Genomic DNA, 20,531 nt, shown 5'->3' with positions numbered 1-20,531 from the left:
TTCCTGCATATCTAACAATTCCCTAAATGAGTAAGACATAGGACTTGCGAGTTTAGATGGAAATGGATACAATTTACTTACATGAAGTCCTTGCTGCCTAGGGAAGGTAGGCTTGAGTAAAGGAAGAGGGGTAGCTGGGGTAAGAGGACTTAGAAACCAAGGATTGCTGAAAAGAGAGGGAAAGGGTACTTAAGAGGAACGAGCCTATTTGTACAATTCCACTCAGGCATTTCTCTGTCTGTATTCACACACAGACACACACGTGCATGTGTACATTATTTCCTAATAGTTATCAGTAATTTAGGGGGAAATATGTGTCCATAACAAATCATAATATAATCAATAAACATTAAAAGTTTTGGAGGAAGAGGCCAAGAGTTAAGCAAAGACTATGTTAATGAACAACAAAAAAAAAACACGTGTTTAGACTCTTACAAAATATTTCTTGATTTTAAAATGGAGAAAAGGGAGATAAAATGTACATTAAAGAGCTCTGGGGTACCTGGGTGGCTCAGTCAGTTAAGCATCCAACTCTTGATTTTGGCTCAGGTCATGATCTCATTGTTTGTGATTTCGAGCCCTGAGATGAGCTCTGAACTGACATCATGGAGTCTTCTTGGGATTCTCTCTCTTCCTCTCTCTCTCTACCCCTCCCTCACTTGTGCTTTCTCTCTCTCAAAATAAAGAAATAAGCATTAAAAAAAGAGCTCATAGTGAATGTACTCATTTTGTTTTTTTCTGGAAACCAGCATCCAGAGGTTCTGTATCTTTAATTATCTTATAAAAAGGTAAACTCTTATGTGGTTATATATGTATGTACTTCTATGGAGTCAGGGGAAGGAAGACAGAGAGAAAGAGAGAGATAGAGATCCTTGGGAATATATGAGACAGAGGTACTAAAATACTGTTAGTGTAAGCTAGGTTATATTAAGCCTTGTGATGTTTGCAGTTTCATGAATTCCAAGCACAGCTGAGGTATTTTCCAGACATAACATGTTATGTATTTGTTGGTACATGTCACGATCATACCAATTTTTATTTTTTAATTACTTAATTATTTTATTTTTGTTATATTTATTTTTCACTTCAGTCTTGCCTTTTATTTTTTATTAATGTAATTTATTGCCAAATTGGTTTCCATACAACACCCAGTGCTTTATGTTTATTTATTTTGAAAGAGAGAGATACAGAGTGCGAGCAGAGCAAATATATCTGATCTATATCTACATTGATCTACACATATATGTATCAATATACATATACATTTATATTCTAGCTTGCCAGTAAGAATAACAAGATTCAAAGGCCTTATTGAAGTCCTGAAACTTGATAAAGAGTATCTCCCAGAAACTTCTTTCAAACAACACAATAGTGGAAGAGTGGGAACATTTTTTACTAAAGTCAGGATCAAGTCAAGGATGTGTACTATTATCCCTACTAGAGCCCTAGATAATGGAATAAGACCACTGGAAAGAATTAAGAGATATAATTAATATAAAAGATGAGGCAAAACTTTGTGGAAAAAATGATCATTTATCTTGAAAATTCAGGTGAATCAATGGTCAAACTATTAAAATTAATAGAAGTTCAACAAGGTGATCAGATGCAAGATCAGTATCAATAGCTTCCTTGGGTATAAGCAATAATTATGTTCATCAAAGTAGAAGAGCAGAGTTGAAAACAACCCAAATGTTCATTAATAGGGGAGTGGTTAAATAGATTATGTGTGTATACACTACGAAATATTATGCAGTAGTTAAAAGAATTAATTAGATCTAAATGTAAACATATTGACATGGAAATAGCCCAATCCCTATGGCTGAGTAACAAAATCAAGCTGCAGAATAACTTCGTTAATGTTAAAAATAAAACACAAGTTGGAGCGCCTGGGTGGCTCAGTCGGTTGAACATCTGACTGAAGGTCATGATCTCATGGTTCATGGGTTTGAGCCCCGCGTTGGGCTCTGTGCTGAGAGCTCAGAGACTGGAGCCTGCTTTGGATTCTGTGTCTCCCTCTCTCTCTGCTCTTCCCCCATTCACTCTCTGTCTCTCTCTCTCAAAAATAAACATTAAAAAAATAAAAAAAACACAAGTTGCCTATATATTCTATACTTTATATGTGAAAATCAATAGAAAAAGCTTGCAAGGTTACCTACTGGATGAATAGCAATGGCTATTTCTTAGGAGAGGACTGAGATTGGGGGTGGAAGTCAATGGGGACTTTAATCTCTAGTGGTGTATGTATGTATGTATGTATGTATGTATGTATTTACAGATCGAGCAGGGGAGAGGGTCAGAGGGAGAGAGAGAGAATCCCAAGCAGCGTTCACTCTTGTGTGGAGCCCGATGCAGGGCTTAGTCCACGACCCTGGTATCACAGCCTGAGCCGAAATCAAGAGTCAGACACTCAGCCAACTGAGCCATCCAGGCAACCCTCAATTGTTTTTTTTCTATTTTTTTGAAGTTCATTTATTTATTTTGAGAGAGAGAGTGAACACAAGCAGGGGAGGGGAGCGAGAGACACAGAATCCCGAACAGGCTCCGCACTGCCAGCACGGAGCCACACACGGAGCTTGAACTCACTAGCCTTGAGATCATAACATGAGCCAAAATCAGGAGTCGTATGCTTAACTGACTGAGCTACCCAGGTGCCACACTAGTGTTTTGTTTTTTAAAGGAGAAAGTATTACTTGTATAGGTAAAAATGAAAACAGTTTTAAAATGCAACAGCTTGCTGAATTCATCTAATAAATGTCATTTAAATTTGCCCATCTTTTCTTTCTTTCTTTTTTTTTTTTTTTGAATGTTCATAGCAGCTTTATTCAGAATAGCCAAAAAACTGGAAACCACCCAGATGTCCTTCAACGGGACAAGGAGTATATCAAGGAATACAATGCAATAATCAAAAGGAATGAACTACTGACACACGCAACAAACTGGATGTATCTCTGGAGTATTATGCTGAGTGAAAAAAACCAATCCCAAATGGTTACATACTGTATGATCTCACACACCATTCTTGAAATGACAAAATCTTAGATTAGTGGTTGCCAGGGATTAGGGATGGAGGCCAAGGGGGTGGGTGTGGTTCTAACAGGGTGCCCGGAGAGAGATCCTCGTGGTGATGGGGTAGCTCTATTTAGGCTGAAGTGGCAGTTACACAAATCTACTTGTGACAAAGAACTATACACCCACATTGTGCCAGTGTCAGCTTCTGGGATTTGATACTGTATTATAACTATGTAAGAAGTAACCATTAAGGAAAACTGGGTGAAGGGTACCTCTAGCTTTGCAACTTCCTGTGAATCTGTAATGGTTTCAAAATAAAAAGTTAGTTAGGAAAAAAGTAAGCAATAATTCTAAATGCAACTTGGTATCCTGGATTGGATCCTGCAACAGAAAAAGGACATTATTGGAAAAACTGATGTAATCCAAGTAAAGTCTGTAATTTAATTAACAGTTTTGTACCAATGTTAATTTTTGTTTTAGTTCTGATAGGTGTACCAAGGTTATGTAAGATGCTAACATTAAGGGAAAGGGTATATAGAACTCTTCTGGGAATCTAAAATTATTTCAGGGGCACCTGGCTGGCTCAGTCAGTAGAGGATGCTAAATTTGCCCATCTTTTCTTATGTAAAAGGGAATTGCTTTCTAATTGCTTAAACTTTGATTCATTCAACAACTAGTGAAGACCATGAGCTATTCTTAGTACAATTGATACAATGACAAGCATGACAGACATGGTTTCTGCCTTCCTGGAACTTACAGTCAAGTGGGAGAGGCAGATAATAAACAAATAACAAAACAATTACACATTATAAGACATTTAAAAAGAAATGAGCAGTGGGGTTTGATGGAAAATAATATGGTTGAGGGAGAGGTCCCAGAATAAGAGACATTTAGATCACATATTACTCCACAAAGCAAGCCTCAACAAATTCAAGAAGACTGAAGTCCTACCATGCATCTTTTCTGATCACAACGCTATGAGACTAAAAGTCAACCACAAGAAAAAATCTGGAAAGACCACAAACACATGGGGGTTAAGTAACAAGCTACTAAATAATGAATGGGTCAACCAGGAAATCAAAGAAGTAAAAAAGCACATCGAACAAATGAAAATGAAAACACAATGGTCCAAAACCTCTGGGATGCAGCAAAAGTCATTCCAGGAGGAAAGTTTATAGCAATACAGGCCTACTTCAAGAAGCTAGAAAAATGTCAAATAAACAACCTAACCTTATACCTAAAGGATCCAGAAAAAGAACAATAAACAAAACCTAAAACCAGCAGAAGGAAGGAAATAATAAAGATAAGAGCAGGAATAAATGATACAGAAAGTAAAAAAAAAAAAAAAAAAAAAAAAAAAAAAAAAAAGAACAGATCAATGAAACCAGGGGCTGGTTCTTTGAAAAAAACCAATAAAATTGATAACCTCTAGCCAGACTTATGAAGAAAAGGAGAGAAAGGGCTCACATAAATAAAATTACAAATGAGAGAGGAGAAGTAACAAACACGACAGAAATACAAAAAATCAAAAGAGAATATTATGAAAAACTATGTGCCAACAAATTGGACAATTCCTAGGAATATATAAACTACCAAAACTGAAATAGAAAGAAATAGAAAATTTGAATAGAATGATCACCGGCAAAGAAATTGAATCAGTAATAAAAAAAACTCCCAGAAAACAAAAGTACAGGACGAGATGGTTTAAAAGGTAAATTCTACCAAACATTTAAAGAAAAATTAATACCTATTCTTCTAATACTATTCCAAAAAAAAAAAAAGAAAAAGAAAAAGAAGGAAAACTTCCAAATTCATTCTATAAGGCTGGCATTACCCTGATACCAAAACCAGATAAAGACACCACTAGAAAAGAGAACTACAGGCCAATATCCCTGATAATACAGATGCAAAAATTCTCAACAAAATACCAGTAAGCTGAATTCAACAATACACTAAAAAAATTATTCACCACGATCAAGTGGGGTTTGTCTGGGGATACAAGAGTGGTTCAATGTTTGCAAATCAATTGATGTGATACCACATCAATAAGAGAAAGTATAAGAACCATATGATCATTTCAATAGACACAGAAAAAGCATTTGACAAAGTACAACCTCGATTCATGATAAAAACCCTCCACAAAGTAGGTTTAGGGGGGATATTCCTCAACATAATAAAGGCCACTTATGAAAAATCCACAGCTAACATCATCCTTAATGGGGAAAAAACCTGAGAGCTTTTCCCCTAAGGTCAGAAACAAGACAAAGATGTCTACTCTCAGCACTTTTATTCAACATATTACTGGAAGTCCTAGCCACAGCATCAGACAACAAAAATAAATAAAAGGCATCCAAATTGTTAAGGAAGAAGTAAAACATTTATAGTATTTTCAGATGACATGATACTATATACAGAATACCTGAAAGTCTCCATCAAGAAATTGCTAGAACTGATATACAAATTCAGTAAAGTAGCAGGATCAACAAAGATAAATCTGTTGCATTTTAAAAATATAATTTATTGTCAATTTGGCTTCCATACAACACCCAGTGCTCATCCCAACAAGTGCCCTCCTCAATGCCCATCATTCACTTTCCCCTCTCCCCAACCCCCAACAACTCTGTTCTCTGTATTTCAGAGTCTCTTATGGTTTGCCTCCCTCCTTGCCTGGTTGTAACTTTTTCCCCCTTCCCCTCCCCCATGGTCTTCTGTTAAGTTTCTCAAGATCCACATATGAGTGAAAACATATGGTATCTTTCTCTGACTGACCTATTTCACTTAGCATAATACCCTCCAGTTCCATCCACGTTGCTGCGAATGGCAAGATTTCATTCCTTCTCGTTGCCAAGTAGCATTTCCATTGTATATATACACCACATCTTCTTTATCCATTCATCAGTTGATGGATATTTAGACTCTTTCCATAATTTGGCTATTGTTGAAAGTGCTGCTATAAACATTGGGGTGTATGTGCCCCTATGCGTCAGCACTCTTGTATCCTTTGGGTAATTCCTAGGAGTGCTATTGCTGGGTCATAGGGTAGTTCTATTTTTAATTTTTTGAGGAACCTCCACCCTGTTTTCCAGAGAGGCTACACCAGTTTGCATTCCCACCAACAGTGCAAGAGGGTTCCCGTTTCTCCACATCCTCGCCAGCATCTATATTCTCCTGATTGGTTCATTTTGGCCACTCTGACTGGCATGAGGTGGTATCTGAGTGTGGCTTTGATTTGTATTTCCCTGATAAGGAGTGATGTTGAACATCTTTTCATGTGTCTCTTGGACATCTGGGTGTCTTCTTTGGAAAAGTGTCTATTTATGTCTTCTGCCCATTTCTTCACTGGATTATTTGTTTTTCAGGTGTGGAGTTTGGTGAGCTCTTTATAGATTTTGGATACTAGCCCTTTGTCCGATATGTCATTTGCAAATATCTTTTCCCATTCAGTTGGTTGCTTTTAGTTTTGTTGGTTGTTTCCTTTGGTGTGCAGAAACTTTTTATCTTCATAAGGTCCCAGTAGTTCATTTTTGCTTTTAATTCCCTTGCCTTTGGAGATGTGTCAAGTAAGAAATTGCTACGGCTGAGGTCAGAGAGGTATTTTCCTGCTTTCTCCTCTAGGGTTTTGATAGTTTCCTGTCTCACATTCAGGTCCTTTATCCATTTTGAGTTTATTTTTGTGAATGGTGTGAGAAAGTGGTCTAGTTTCATTCTTCTGCATGTTGCTGTCCAGTTCTTCCAGCACCATTTGTTAAAGAGACTGTCATTTTTCCATTGGATGTTCTTTCCTGGTTTGTCAAAGATGAGTTGGCCATACGTTTGTGGGTCTAGTTCTGGGGTTTCTATTCTATTCCATTGGCCTCTGTGTCTGTTTTTGTGCCAATACCATGCTGTCTTGATGATGACAGCTTTGTAGTAGAGGCTAAAGTCTGGGATTGTGATGCCTCCTGCTTTGGTCTTCTTCTTCAAAATGACTTTGGCTATTCGGGGCCTTTTGTGGTTCCATATGAATTTTAGGATTGCTTGTTCTAGTTTCGAGAAGAATGCTGGTGCAATTTTGATTGGGATTGCATTGAATGTGTAGATAGCTTTGGGTAGTATTGACATTTTAACAATATTTATTCTTCCAATTCATGAGCATGGAATGTTTTTCCATTTCTTTGTGTCTTCTTCAGTTTATTTCATAAGCTTTCTATATTTTTCAGCATATAGATCTTTTACATCCTTGGTTAGGTTTATTCCTAGGTATTTTATGGTTCTTGGTATAATTGTAAATGGGATATATTCCTTGATTTCTCTTTCTGCTGCTTCATTATTGGTATATAAAAATGCAACCAATTTCTGTACATTGATTTTGGACCTTGAGACTTTGCTGATTTCATGTATCAGGTCCAGCAGACTTTTGGTGGAGTCTTTAGGTTTTCCATGTAGAGTATCACGTCGTCTGTGAAAAGCGAAAGTTTGAATTCTTCTTTGCCAATTTTGATGCCTTGGATTTCCTTTTGCTGTCTGATTGCTGATGCTAGAACTTCCAACACTATGTTAAACAACAGCGGTGAGAGTGGACATCCCTGTCGTGTTCCTGATCTCAGGGTGAAAGCTCTCAGTTTTTCCCCATTGAGTATGATGTTAGCTGTGGGCTTTTCATAAATGGCTTTTATGATGTTTAAATATGTTCCTTCTATCCTGACTTTCTCGAAGGTTTTTATTAAGGAAGTATGCTGAATTTTGTCAAATGCTTTTTCTGCAACGATTGACAAGATCATATGGTTCTTATCCTTTCTTTTATTAATGTGATGTATCACACTGATTGATTTGAGAATATTGAACCAGCCCTGGAGCCCAGAAATGAATCCCACTTGATCATGGTGAATAATTCTTTTTATTTGCTGTTGAATTCGATTTGCTAGTATCTTATGGAGAATTTTTGCAACCATATTCATCAAGGATATTGGCCTTTAGTTCTCCTTTTTTGTTAGGTCTCTGTCTGGTTTGGGAATCAAACGAATGTTGGCTTCATAGAATGAGTCTAAAGTTTTCCTTCCGTTTTTATTTTTTGGAACAGCTTGAGAAGGATAGGTATTAACTCTGCTTTAAATGTCTGGTAGAATTCCCCATGGGAAGCCATCTGGACCAGAACTCTTATTTGTTAGGAGATTTTTGATGATTGATTCAATTTTTTCACTAGTTATGGGTCTGTTCAAATTTTCTATTTTTTCTTGTTTGAGTTTCGGTAGTTTGCGTTGTTTAGGAATTTGCCCATTTCTTCCAGGTTGTCCAATTTGTTGGCATATAATTTTTCATAGTATTCCCTGATAATTGCTTGTATTTTTGCAGGGTTGGTTGTAATTAATCCATTTTTATTCATGATTTTATCTATTTGGGTCCTCTCTATTTTCTTTTTGAGAAGACTGGCTAGGGGTTTATCAATTTTGTTTATTTTTTAAAAAAACCAACATGTAGTTTCATTGATCTCTTTTACTGTTTTCTTGGATACTATATTTTTTATTTCTGCTCTGATCTTTATTATTTCTCTTCTTCTGCTGGGTTTGGGGTGTCTTTGCTGTTCTGATTCTAGTTCCTTTAGGTGTGCTGTTAGATTTTGTAATTGGGATTGTTATTGTTTCTTGAGATAGGCCTGTATTGCAATGTATTTTCCTCTTAGGACTGCCTTTGCTGCACCCCAAAGCGTTTGGATTGTTGTATTTTCATTTTCACTTGTTTACATATATTTTTAAATTTATTCTCTAATTGCCTGGTTGACCCATTCATTCTTTAGTAGGGTGTTCCTTAGTTTCCATGTTTTTGGATATTTTCCAGACTTTTTCTTGTGGCTGATTTCAAGTTTCATAACATTGTGATCTGAAACTGTGTATGCTATGATCTCATTTATTTTATATTTATTGAGGGCTGTTTTGTGACCCAGTATGTTATCTATCTTGGAGAATGTTCCATGTGCACTCAAGAAGAAAGTATATTCTGTTGCTTTAGGATTTAGAGTTCTAAATATATCTGTCAAGTCCATTTGGTCCAGTGTATCATTCAGGGCCATTGTATCTTTACTGATTTTCTGTCTAGATGATCTGTCCATTGTTGTAAGTGGTATTAAAGTCCCCTGCAGTGATCACATTCTTATCAATAAGATTTCTTATGTTTGTGATTGTTTTATGTATTTGTGTGCTTCTGAATTTGGTGCATAGATGTTTATAATTGTTAGCTCTTCCTGATGGGTATACCCTGTAATTATGATATAATGCCCTTTTTCATCTCTTGTTCCAGCCTTTAATTTAAAGTCTAGTTTGTCTGATATAAGTATGGCTACTTCAGCTTTCTTTGACTTTCAGTGGCATGATAGATAGTACTCCGTCCCCTCACTTTCAATCTGAAGGTGTCTTTAGGTCTAAAATGGGTCTCTTGTAGACAGCAAATGGATAGGTGTTATTTTTTATCCATTCTGATACCCTATGTCTTTTGATTGGAGCATTTAGTCCATTTACATTCAATGTTATTATTGAAAGATATGGTTTTAGCATCATTTTGTTATCTGTAGGTTTCATGCTTATAGTGATGTCTTTGGTACTTTGTGATCCTTGCAACATTTCACTCACAGAATCCCCCTTAGGATCTCTTGTAGGGCTGGTTTAGTGGTGATGAATTCCTTCAGTTTTTGTTTGGGAAAACCTTTATCTCTCCTATTCTGAATGACAGACTTGCTGGAAAAAGGATTCTTGGCTGCATGTTTTTCTTGTTTATCACATTAATGATTTCCTGCCATTCCTTTCTGGCCTTCCAAGTTTCAGTAGATAGGTCTGCTACTACCCTTATGTGTCTACCTTTGTATGTTAAGGCCTGTTTATCCCTAGCTGCTTTCAGAATTCTCTATTTAGCCTTGTATTTTGCCAGTTTCATTGTATGTCATGCAGAAGATTGATTCAAGTTATGTCTGAAGGGAGTTCTTTGTGCCTCTTGGATTTCAATGTCTGTTTCCTTCCCCAGATTTGGTAAGTTCTCAGCTATGATTTGTTCAAGTACACCTTCAGCCCCCTTCTCTCTCTTCTTCTTCTTCTGGAATCCCTATGGTATGGATTTTGTTCCATTTGATTGTATCACTTGGTTCTCTAATTCTCCCCTCATGATCCTGGTTTTTTTTTATCTCTTTTTCTCAGCTTCCTCTTTTTCCATAATTTTATCTTCTTATTCACCTATTCTCTCCTCTGCCTCTTCAATCCGTACTGTGGCCACCTCTATTTTATTTTGCACCTAATTTATAGCATTTTTAAATTCATCATGACTATTTTTTAGTTCCTTGATCTCTGCAGCAATAGATTCTCTGCTGTCTTGTATGCTTTTTTCAAGCTCAGCGATTAATCTTATGACTATTATTTTAAAATCTTGTTCAGTTATGTTGCTCATATCTGTTTTGATCAATTCTTTAGCTGTCACTAATTCCTGGAATTTCTTTTGAGGAGAATTCTTCCATTTTGTCATTTTGGCTAGTTTTCTGTCCCTTATGAGTTTTAAAAGCTTGTTACGTGCTGTGCACCTGCAAGCACTGCTATATTAAAGGGGGTCATACACTGTCCAGGGCCTGGACCTTCAGGAGGTGTTTTCTGGAGAGTGTTATTGCTGTCTGGTGTTGTGACTTTGGTTATTTTATTTCCCTACTTGTAGTGATGTTTTGGACCCTCTACCAGGTGTGCTTTGATTTGTTCCTTGAAGTAGCCCTGGAAAGGAAAACAAACAGACAAACAAACAGAAAACAAAAACACACAAACACACAAATAAAACAAACAAACAAAAACAATCCAAAAGCAAAAAACCAGAACCACCAGCTACAAGTAAAGAACAAGTTGGATGCAGTGCTGATGTAAGAGCACATATAAGAGAGAAACGACAGGGGCGGTGAAAAAGAAAAAGTAAACACTGATCAGGCAGAGAGACCAAATGGCTTAATCCAGATAGAAAGAGAAAGGAAAATAAAGAAGGAGGTGGGAAAAAGAAACCAAGATAAAGTTACCCAGACAGAGAGATTATATGGCTTGATTATTCCAGAGAGAGAGAGAGAGAGAGAGAGAAAGGAAAATAAAGGAGGTGTAGAACATGTATGAAGAGAATGGATTAAATATGTCTGCTTAAACAAACCAACAACCAGAGTAACCAGACTAGAGGAGGGAAGAGATAAGAAGGAGAAAAGGGAGTAATAATATATGTAAATAACAAGAATTGTCTGAGAATTAATCCAGCCAATGCAGCAGTGCACAAACCCTCTTATTGACATGGCCCATGGTTTCTCATGGTGCACATTCTCCCTTTGCTGCAGCAAATAATAAACCCAACTTTTTCAACTACAGGTCTGTTCCCGGTGGTTTTTGGTTGGAAGTCATTGACATCAGTGAGTGAAGAGGCACAGCATTGTGGAAAAGCTACTAAGGCCTAGCATGGAAAAATGGGACTGAAGGAATGGAGGTAGGTGAAACAGGGCAAGAATGAAAGGGTTCTAAAGCCTTGAGCGGGCTAGGGTGTGGTTTTCTGAAAAGGTGGTTTTTAGGGGTGATAAAAGATGAGGTGATGGAGATGAAGCCATGAGCTTTTGTAGGAGGAAGAGGAGTTGTAGTGTGCTTAAACAAAACAGAACACTAATAAAATGTTAGCAAATACTAACAAAATTTTGGCTTATGTTATAAAATAATGACTCAATCTTTAATGGTCTAGAAGTTGATCATAGAGTTTTTGTATACACACTTGCTTCCCTGTTTGTCAACTGCATCATCTAATAATTTCTACATAAAGGGAAATTTCTGGGAGGGAAGAACTCCAGTAACACACTAGTTGACAGGTCTTATAACTTCAAAACACTAAACTTACAATTTTAATTCTTTAGGGTTGAGATCATTCAATGTTAAAGATCAATATTTATTAAATAAAATAAAGGCCCTACAACAGTGCCTGACATATAGTAAATGGCAATAATTATAAACTATTACAACTATTATCATTATGTTATCTTTTTCAATGTGCTTATTTTAAAAGAGGGACAACGCAGTACTTTCAAAATACGTTTTTGATCATGTATCAAATGTAGCTTCTTTGTTTTTAATACTCTGCTCAGGGTCATGCATTCAAATGACTGCAGGCATGCCTTTTGGTGAGATTTACTGTAAGTGACCTCTGGTAAATCTTTTAAAATCAATGGTTGGGTACCTACATTCCACTAGATGTTGGTGCCTACTGCATGTTGCAAAGCAATTTTTGAAAAGAGGACTACTATTCAGTTTGGTACTATTTATGCTTTAAAGATAGCAGGGGGTGAAAAGAATGTGATTGTCCATGTAAAAGGAAACCTAGAGTACTCAGAATCTAAGTTGAAACATAAGGGAAATAGGTTCTTTAGAACAGGTTTAGTTTCTAACTTTCATGAGAAGGCTGTCTCTCTTTATTTCTACAAAAATAAAAGTCACTTGTGAAAATAATAAGAACATGCAGGGAAGGCTTATGAAGTACTCTGAGCTTCAAAATAAAACAATTGGCAAGGAAGAAGTCAAACTTTTACTCTTCACAGACAACATGATACTTTACATGGAAAACCTGAAAGACTCCACCAAAAACCTGCTAGAATTGATCCATGAATTCAGCAAAGTCGCAGGGTATAAAATCAACATACAGATATTGGTTGCATTTCTATACACCAATAATGAAGCAGCAGAAAGAGAAATCATGGAATCAATCCCATTTACCATTGCACCAAAAACCATAAACGTAACCAAAGAGTTAAAAGATCTTTATGCTGAAAACTATAGAAAGCTTATAAAAGAAATTGAAGAAGACACAAAGAAATAGAAAAACATTCCATGCTCATGGATTGGAGGAACAAATATTGTTAAAATGTTGCTACTACCCAAAGAAATCTACACATTCAATGCAATCCCTATCAAAATAACACAAGCATTCTTCACAGAGCTAGAAAAACAATTCTAAAATTTATATGGAACCAGAAAAGACCCTGAATAGCCAAAATAATGTTTAAAAAGAAAACCAAAGCTGGAGGCATCACAATTATGGGCTTTAGGCTGTATTAAAAAGCTATAATCATCAAGACAGTATGGTACTGGCACAAAAACAGATACATAGATCAAAGGATCAGAATAGAGAACCCAGAAATGGATCCACAAGCATATGGCCAACTAATCTTTGCCAAAGCAGGAAAGAATATCCAATGGAAAAAAAGACACTTTCTTCAGCAAATGGTGTTGGGAAAACTGTACAGTGACATGCAGAAGAATGAACCTTGACCACTTTCTTACACCACACACAGAAATAAATTCAAAATGGATGAAGGACCTAAATGTAAGACAGGAAGCCATCAAAATCCTAGAGGAGAAAACTGGCAACAACCTGCAACCTGGGTCGCAGCAACTTCTTACTAGATATGTCTTCATAGGCAAGGGAAATAAAAGCAAAAATGAACTATTGGGACCTCATCAAGATAAAAAGCTTCTGCACAGCTAAGGAACAATCAAAACTAAACAAACTAAACTAAACTAAAACAAACAAACAAAACTAAAAGTCAACTGACAGAATGGGAGAAGATATTTGCAAATGATATCAGAAAAAGGGTTAGTATCCAAAATCTATAAAGAACTTATCAAACTCAACACCCAAAAAACAAATAATCTAGTGAAGAAATAGGCAGAAGACATGAACAGACACTTTTCCAAAGACATCCAGATGGCTAACAGACACATGAAAAGATGCTCAACGTCACTCATCATCAGGGAAATACAAATCAAAATCACAATGTAATACCACATCATACCTGTCAGAATTACAAAAATTAACAACTCAGGAAACAACAGATGTTGGCAAGAATGAGGAGAAAGGGGAACACTTTTGGACTACTGGTGGGAATGCAAACTGGTGCAGCCACTCTGGAAAAGAGTATGGAGGTTCCTCAAAAAATTAAAAATAGAGCCACCCTATGATCCAGCAATTGCACTAGTAGGTATTTATCCAAAGGATACAAAAATGCTGATTTGAAGAGGGGCACATGGAGCCCAATGTTTATAGCAGCACTATCAACAATAGCCAAATTATGGGAAGAGCCTAAATGTTCATCAACTGATGAATGGATACAGAAGATGTCATGTATATATATATACATACATACATACATGCACACACACACAATGGAACATTACTTGGTGATCAAAAAGAATGAAATCTTGCCATTTGCAGCAACATGGATGGAACTAGAATGTACTACGGTAAGCGAAATAAGTCAGGGAAAGACAGATATTATATGATTTCACTCATATGTGGAATTTAAGAAATACAACAGATAAACATAGGGGAAGGGAAGGAAAAATGAGATAAAAACAGAGAGGGAGGCAAACCATAAAAAACTCTTAAATACAGAGAAAAAACTGAGGGTTGCTGGAAAGGTGTTGGGTGGGGGGATGGACTAAATGAGCGATGGGCATTAAGGAGGGCACTCATTGGGATGAGCACTGAGTGTTGTATGTAAGTGATGAATCACTAAATTCTACCCCTGGAACCACTGTTACACTATATGTTAACTAACTTGGATTTAAATAAAATTAAAAACAATCCCCCCACACACCAAAACCAAGCAACCAAACAAAAAAGATTAAATAAAGGAAAATGGAACTGAAGATACTGAAAGAGATTCAATGGACCCAGAGGAAAAGAAAGAAATCAAGAGTAGGAATGGGGAAGAGGGGACAAATGGAAGTTAGGAGGAGAATGGAGGAGAGTAGAAAAATAAGGGAGACCAGAAATAAATGCACACTAAAAAAAAAAAAAGGCATGAATGCCTGAGTTCTGGGAATGTCCAGGATATATACTGGGAATGTCCAGTAGTGAGGGGAGTTTTCTACATTTACCATAATTTTGTACTGTTGAAAAAGACCATGTTACCTGCTTTTTTGATACCCAGAGAAAAAAAGCTACTTGTTGTTCCAGTATTACTACTAAACTGCCATGCCGCAAATTTGATTTTCTTTTACAATTCTAAAATACGTTTACTTTGCATTAATTTTCTCAGAGGCCAGATTGAGTGGTGATAACCAATTATTCTGATATTGTGTTCTTTCAGCTCTTACCCTGTTTGAAATTAAATTATTATCAGTTTTTCTTTTCAGCCATCTGGGGCTAAAAACACCCCTACCCATCCATGGTATAGAAAACTTGGGTCAGAAGTCTACTTCTTTACTAGTTTAAAACTATTTATTTAGAAAGTGGCACTGTTTTACAAAACAAAAACAGTGATTCTTGGAAGTAAATTCCAATACAAATTTAATAAATTAGATGATTATATTTACTCAAGAAGTCATAAGTAAATACTTCTAAGGGAAATCTTTACTTTTAATGTAAATTCCAGTGTGATCCTATTTCTACCGTGCTTTTTCCAACATATAATTTTTTTAGAGAGTAGTTTTATATGTATTAGTCCCACAGATTCACATCTCACATGCATATAGCAGATAGTTGAATTTTCATTTCTGTAAACATTTTGCATACTTACAATATGCTATTGTTTACTCATAATAATGAATTAGTTTTGTAGCTACCACATAACTTGAATACATACAATCCTTTCTGCATGAGAAAATGAATCAAACTGAAAAGTGCAAATTAAAAATTAAATTAAAATATTTATGATTCCTTTAGGTATGGTACATTTTCTTAAAAAAGCAGTTATATAATAAACAGTGAGAAAACTAATACAGCTAAGAAAATCATGAAAAAAATAGGGCTCACTTCATGAACTTCTTTTGTCCTTGGAACAAATTAATTACAAATATTAAGTAATAAAGAAATTCCAAGTAGTGCTTGGCAAAAAAAAAAAAAAAAATTAAGTAAAATTGTTTTACAACATCATTACCAGATCCTAGAGTAGTTCTAGATGGAAATACCATTTTAAGATAAACAAAGACATAAACCCTCTTTGGGTCTTGGTCATTACTTACCAAAATTTGCCATCTGTATTGTCTGGTTGCCAGTGTCTGGAACATTGTAAATCACAACAGCATCTGCATTTCTTCTGCCTGCTGCTTGAATTTTTTCTGAAAATGTACAATTACCTCTTTCTATCAGCGCAATCCAGGGACTGTTAGTATTAGTAAACTCAGTGTTGTAGTCACAGGCTTGGTAGTTATTGTTCTTAGGGATGCTCACCACCCCCATAGCAGTAGCCACTGGCGAAGCTAATCCATAAACACCACATTCACACGTCTCTATCGAAGTGTAGTTGCTGGTTTCGTTGTAGTAAGTCACAGTCACATAGGCATTCATTGAAAAAGACACTGTGATTCTAAATAAAAAGGTACAAATTATAAGCAGCCAAAAACAACTGGACTTATTCTCCTGGTTCATTGCTTGTTCATTTGAGCATAAAATTTAAGATGTCTGCTGATATTTCCAGCTATCAGTCAACATTTGTCCACTCACGTCCCTGCTAAGCAGAAGTTTGAAATTTCAGTTGCAAGCTGGTAACTGATCTCCCCTCTAGCAACATAAGCTCTGAATACATCAGCTCTATTTCACTTTAGTTATCTACATTCTCCCTTGTCTGCCCCTCCTCCAACTGTACACACGTAACTTTTAACGAGGACTACCTTCGCAATAAATAACACCATAAACTTTATTCAACATTTTAACTTATCAGGATTGGATGACTTCCTGCACTGAGATTTTTTTTCTTAATGTTTCAGCTAATGCAGTTTAATAAACATGGAGTGGATTGGAATGAGGAACTGGACTCTTGGGAACCCCACGTGACCAGGCTGAAAGTCACCTCTCTCAGAATATCTAAAGCACAAAACTGGTTTTCCAAGCCCTGCTGAAATATGTTATCAACCAGTTCTGCCAGAAATAAGTGAAGATCCGTAAGTTTAACTGCTATAGTAGCAGTAGAATTGATTTTAAAGCCCTTTACCCTCTTATTTCTTTGTGGAATTTTTCTTAACAGGCTCCCCAAGGAATATCTTCTGCCACTTAGTTCATTGAAAAGTAAACATATGTCAGTGGCTAGGGACCCTTTCAAGTACAATGCCTTGCCTGTAGTAGGCACTCAAATATTTGTTGATTGCCTGATACTTGAGTTGCCACATTCCATTAATTTTTATGTCCCATGTGTTATACTGTAACGAAAGATCAGTCAAGGTTTCATTTTTAATGAAAATACTAAGTATTTTAAATTCTAGTTCTTTCAGATGTATAAACAGATTTATTTATGCCATTATTTCCTTTATTGTAAGCTCTGCTTTTAATCAGGAGGGCACTGATAAATATTGCTGAGGGTCAATTGGTTGAGGCAAGTAGCTGGGGTAGGGAGATTCCAATATGTGCTAAGGGCTGGTGAAGAAGTAGATAAATCGACAAGACAGAGATATCAGGAGTCTGGGCCAAGAGTCAGCAAACAAGACAAACAGGCATCAGGCTGTCAGAGAAGCAGAATGACACTGGGTCAAAAGGAAGGCAGGCATGATGGTAGTCTGAAGTCCAAGGAAAGTAGTCTGGAATCAGACCACTAGAGTCAAGGGAACAGGACAACAGAAAATAGGAAAACAGGAGACGTTGTTTTTTTTTAAATTAATTTGTTTTATTTTTGAGAGAGACAGGCAGTGTGAATGGGGGAGGGAGGAAACGGAAGAGAGAGAGAGAGAGAGAGAGAGAGAGAGAGAGAGAGAGAGACAAAATCTCAGGCAGACTCCGCACCGTCAGCACAGAGCCCAATGCGGGGGCTCGAACTCACAAAACTGTGGGATCATGACCTGAGCCAAAACCAAGAGTCAGCTGTAACCTACTGAGCCACGCAGGCACCCTGGAGACATTATTGAATGAGATAATCAATGAAGCTATTTCTTCCCCTACTTCTTATCTGTCTTTAGGCATCTGACATAATAGTGTTGGAATTGTCCCTGTGGGTGGGAACCAAAAGTGAACACTATTCAGAGGAGGGGAGGAGTTCAGGAAATCTGTAGTAGAACCTGATGAATAAAATCCCAACAGATGCACAATACAAATATAAACCTTTCTATCATATTACAGCTGTTTATTACTCATCTGCTTATCCTCCTCCCCCATATCTAGTATTATAAGCACCTTACACATAGTAATCAGTTAATAATTATTCATGGAATTGAACTGAAAAGTTTAAAGGTCTAGGTGTATTAGCTTGTGATCTAGTTAAGAATAAACTCAAATAGTTCATTATTTTGCGATTAGCACTATGATTTTGATGGTCAAATTCATAATAAAGCCTGTACTCACTGGACAAAGAAAACTATCAAATTGAAAACAGAAGTGTTATTATTGCCAAAAACCATTAGCTTTCTGATTGCTGGTAGACATTTATGGTAAATGCAACATCAGCATTCAACATGCAAATAGTCAAGTCCCAGAAGTTTGATTTCACTTTTCCTACCAGTTATTGAATTGTTTCCAAAGGAAAAACTTCCCATGAAATAGTTTAAAAACAGATTAGTGAGAAGTGAGCTAAATCCATTAGAAATTTTGTTGGTCTTAACATACTAGTTACAGGTCTTCACATTATAGTTTTTGCTGAAGTCAAGTCATTAAAGGCCTTAAAAATGACAACTTCCCCATAACACCATGTGGCAGTGCTGGTGTATTAAAGAGAATTTTACTAAACTATTTAAAATCACTCTCTGGAGTGCCTGGGTGGCTCAACTGGTTAAGCATCTGACACTTTATTTCGGCTCAGGTCATGATCTCATGGTTTGTGAGACTGAACCCTGTGTCGGGCTCTGTGCTGGCAGCACAAGACTGCTTGGGATTCTCTCTCCCTTTCTCTCTGCATCAAAATCAATATGTAAACTTAAAAAAAATAAAAAAATAAAATTTCTCTGAAGGTTGAAGTGCATGACTTTATATGGTAACCAGCATTATATTCCTTGTATATAAGTGCATTTGTTTCCTTTTATGCCTTTAAGAGAGTTGCAACTGACAATCTTAGATTGATGTAATTTTTCTGTTAACTCTTTTTTATTTAAGTTTATTTTTGAGAGGAGGGGAGGGGCAGAGAGAGAGGGAGACAGAGGATCTGAAGCAGGCTCTGTGCTGACAGCTGCGAGCCTGATGGAGGGCTCGAATTCAGGAACCATGAGATCATGACCTGAGCCAAAGTCGGACACTTAACTGACTGAACCACCCAGGCTCCCCTCTGTTAACTCTTAAGGTAATTTGCTGGGGCGTGAGTGGTCTAGTGCTTATTCAGTGATTTTAAAGTTTAGTTTATGGAACACCTACATTATACCCACTTGGAATTTTATTAAAAACGAAGGTTCCTGGGTCCTACTCCAAGTCATACTGAATCAGAATCTGAGGGAAATATCTAGGAATCCACATTTTAAATAAGCTCTCCAAGTAATTCTTAAGCACTTTACAATTGAAAAACTTTAGATCATACAACCTGGACATGATGAAAATCATATAGAATCTAGTTGTGGTTTTGACAGACTCTCTGACATCTTTTTTTTTTCTTTTTAAAGTAGGCTTGAATGTGGGGCTTGAACTCATGATCCTGAGATCAACACCTGAGCTGAGATCAAGAATCAGATGCTTAACCGACTGAGCCACCCAGGTGCCCCATTTTATTTCAACCTCATTGTGCTTCAACTTCCAATCTATATTTGTCTTATCTACATATTGTACATTTACTCATTGTACAATCTATATTTCTATGTTTATCTGTATTTTAGGTGATATTCCGAACATTTTTGAAGTATATTACAAATCAAAAGTTTGCACAAGTGTTGGCTCTGCAACATCTAAGTATTATATCCACAGGAAAAGAAAAACCTCTCTGGGGCTTTTTGTTCGTTTACACAATAAAGGAGGTTGGATTTGAATTTATTTATCCTTAAGGCCTTTCCTAGATCTGACATGCCAGAACTCTATGAAAATAAAAGTTGTTTAAAAACTATCAATTTTTAAGTTTTCTTTCCTCTCAACACAATTCACGATGACACTGCATTGGGAGTAGCTGAATCTTGTAGTACCTAAACTGGAGGTCAAGGTATTGGGTAAAGCTTGAGCTCCAATAAAACTGACAAGTGCTTTACACAGTACTGTATAGGGGCGCTTGGGTGGCTCGGTTGCGCATCCAACTTTGGCTCATGATCTTGTGGTTTGTGAGTTCGAGCCCTGCATCGGGCTCTGCACCAACAGCGTGGAGCCTGCTTTGGATTCTCTCTCTCCCTTTCTCTCTGCCCCTTCCCTGCTCACGCTCTCAAAAATAAATACACATTAGAGAGAAGCGGCAAGATGGCGGCATAGGAGGACGCCGGGCTCACCGCGCGTCCTGCTGATCACTTAGATTCCACCTACACCTGCCTAAATAACCCAGAAAACCGCCAGAGGATTAGCAGAACGGAGTCGCCGGAGCCAAATGCAGACGAGAGGCCCACGGAAGAGGGTAGGAAGGGCGGCGAGGAGGTGCGCGCTCCACGGACTGGCGGGAGGGAGCCGGGGCGGAGGGGCGGCTC

The 20,531-nt window shown here is 37.0% G+C and overlaps 1 protein-coding gene across 1 annotated transcript in view; it reads right to left on the bottom strand.

Annotated features, from left to right (window-relative positions):
• The window catches only part of RNF128 (ring finger protein 128), a 108,978-nt gene extending 92,330 nt beyond the window's left edge, over positions 1–16,648 (bottom strand). Inside the window, exon 1 of the mRNA XM_004000759.6 lies at positions 15,990–16,648. Within this exon, the coding sequence (XP_004000808.1) occupies positions 15,990–16,395 (406 nt within the window). The 5' untranslated portion in view covers positions 16,396–16,648. The remainder of the gene's footprint in view (positions 1–15,989) is intronic.
• Positions 16,649–20,531: the final 3,883 nt, after the last annotated feature.

Source organism: Felis catus, chromosome X, assembly GCF_018350175.1.
Source record: "Felis catus isolate Fca126 chromosome X, F.catus_Fca126_mat1.0, whole genome shotgun sequence".
Lineage (NCBI taxonomy): Eukaryota > Metazoa > Chordata > Mammalia > Carnivora > Felidae > Felis > Felis catus.
Note: the sequence above shows the minus strand (reverse complement) of the source record. Positions and strands in the feature narration are given on the sequence as shown.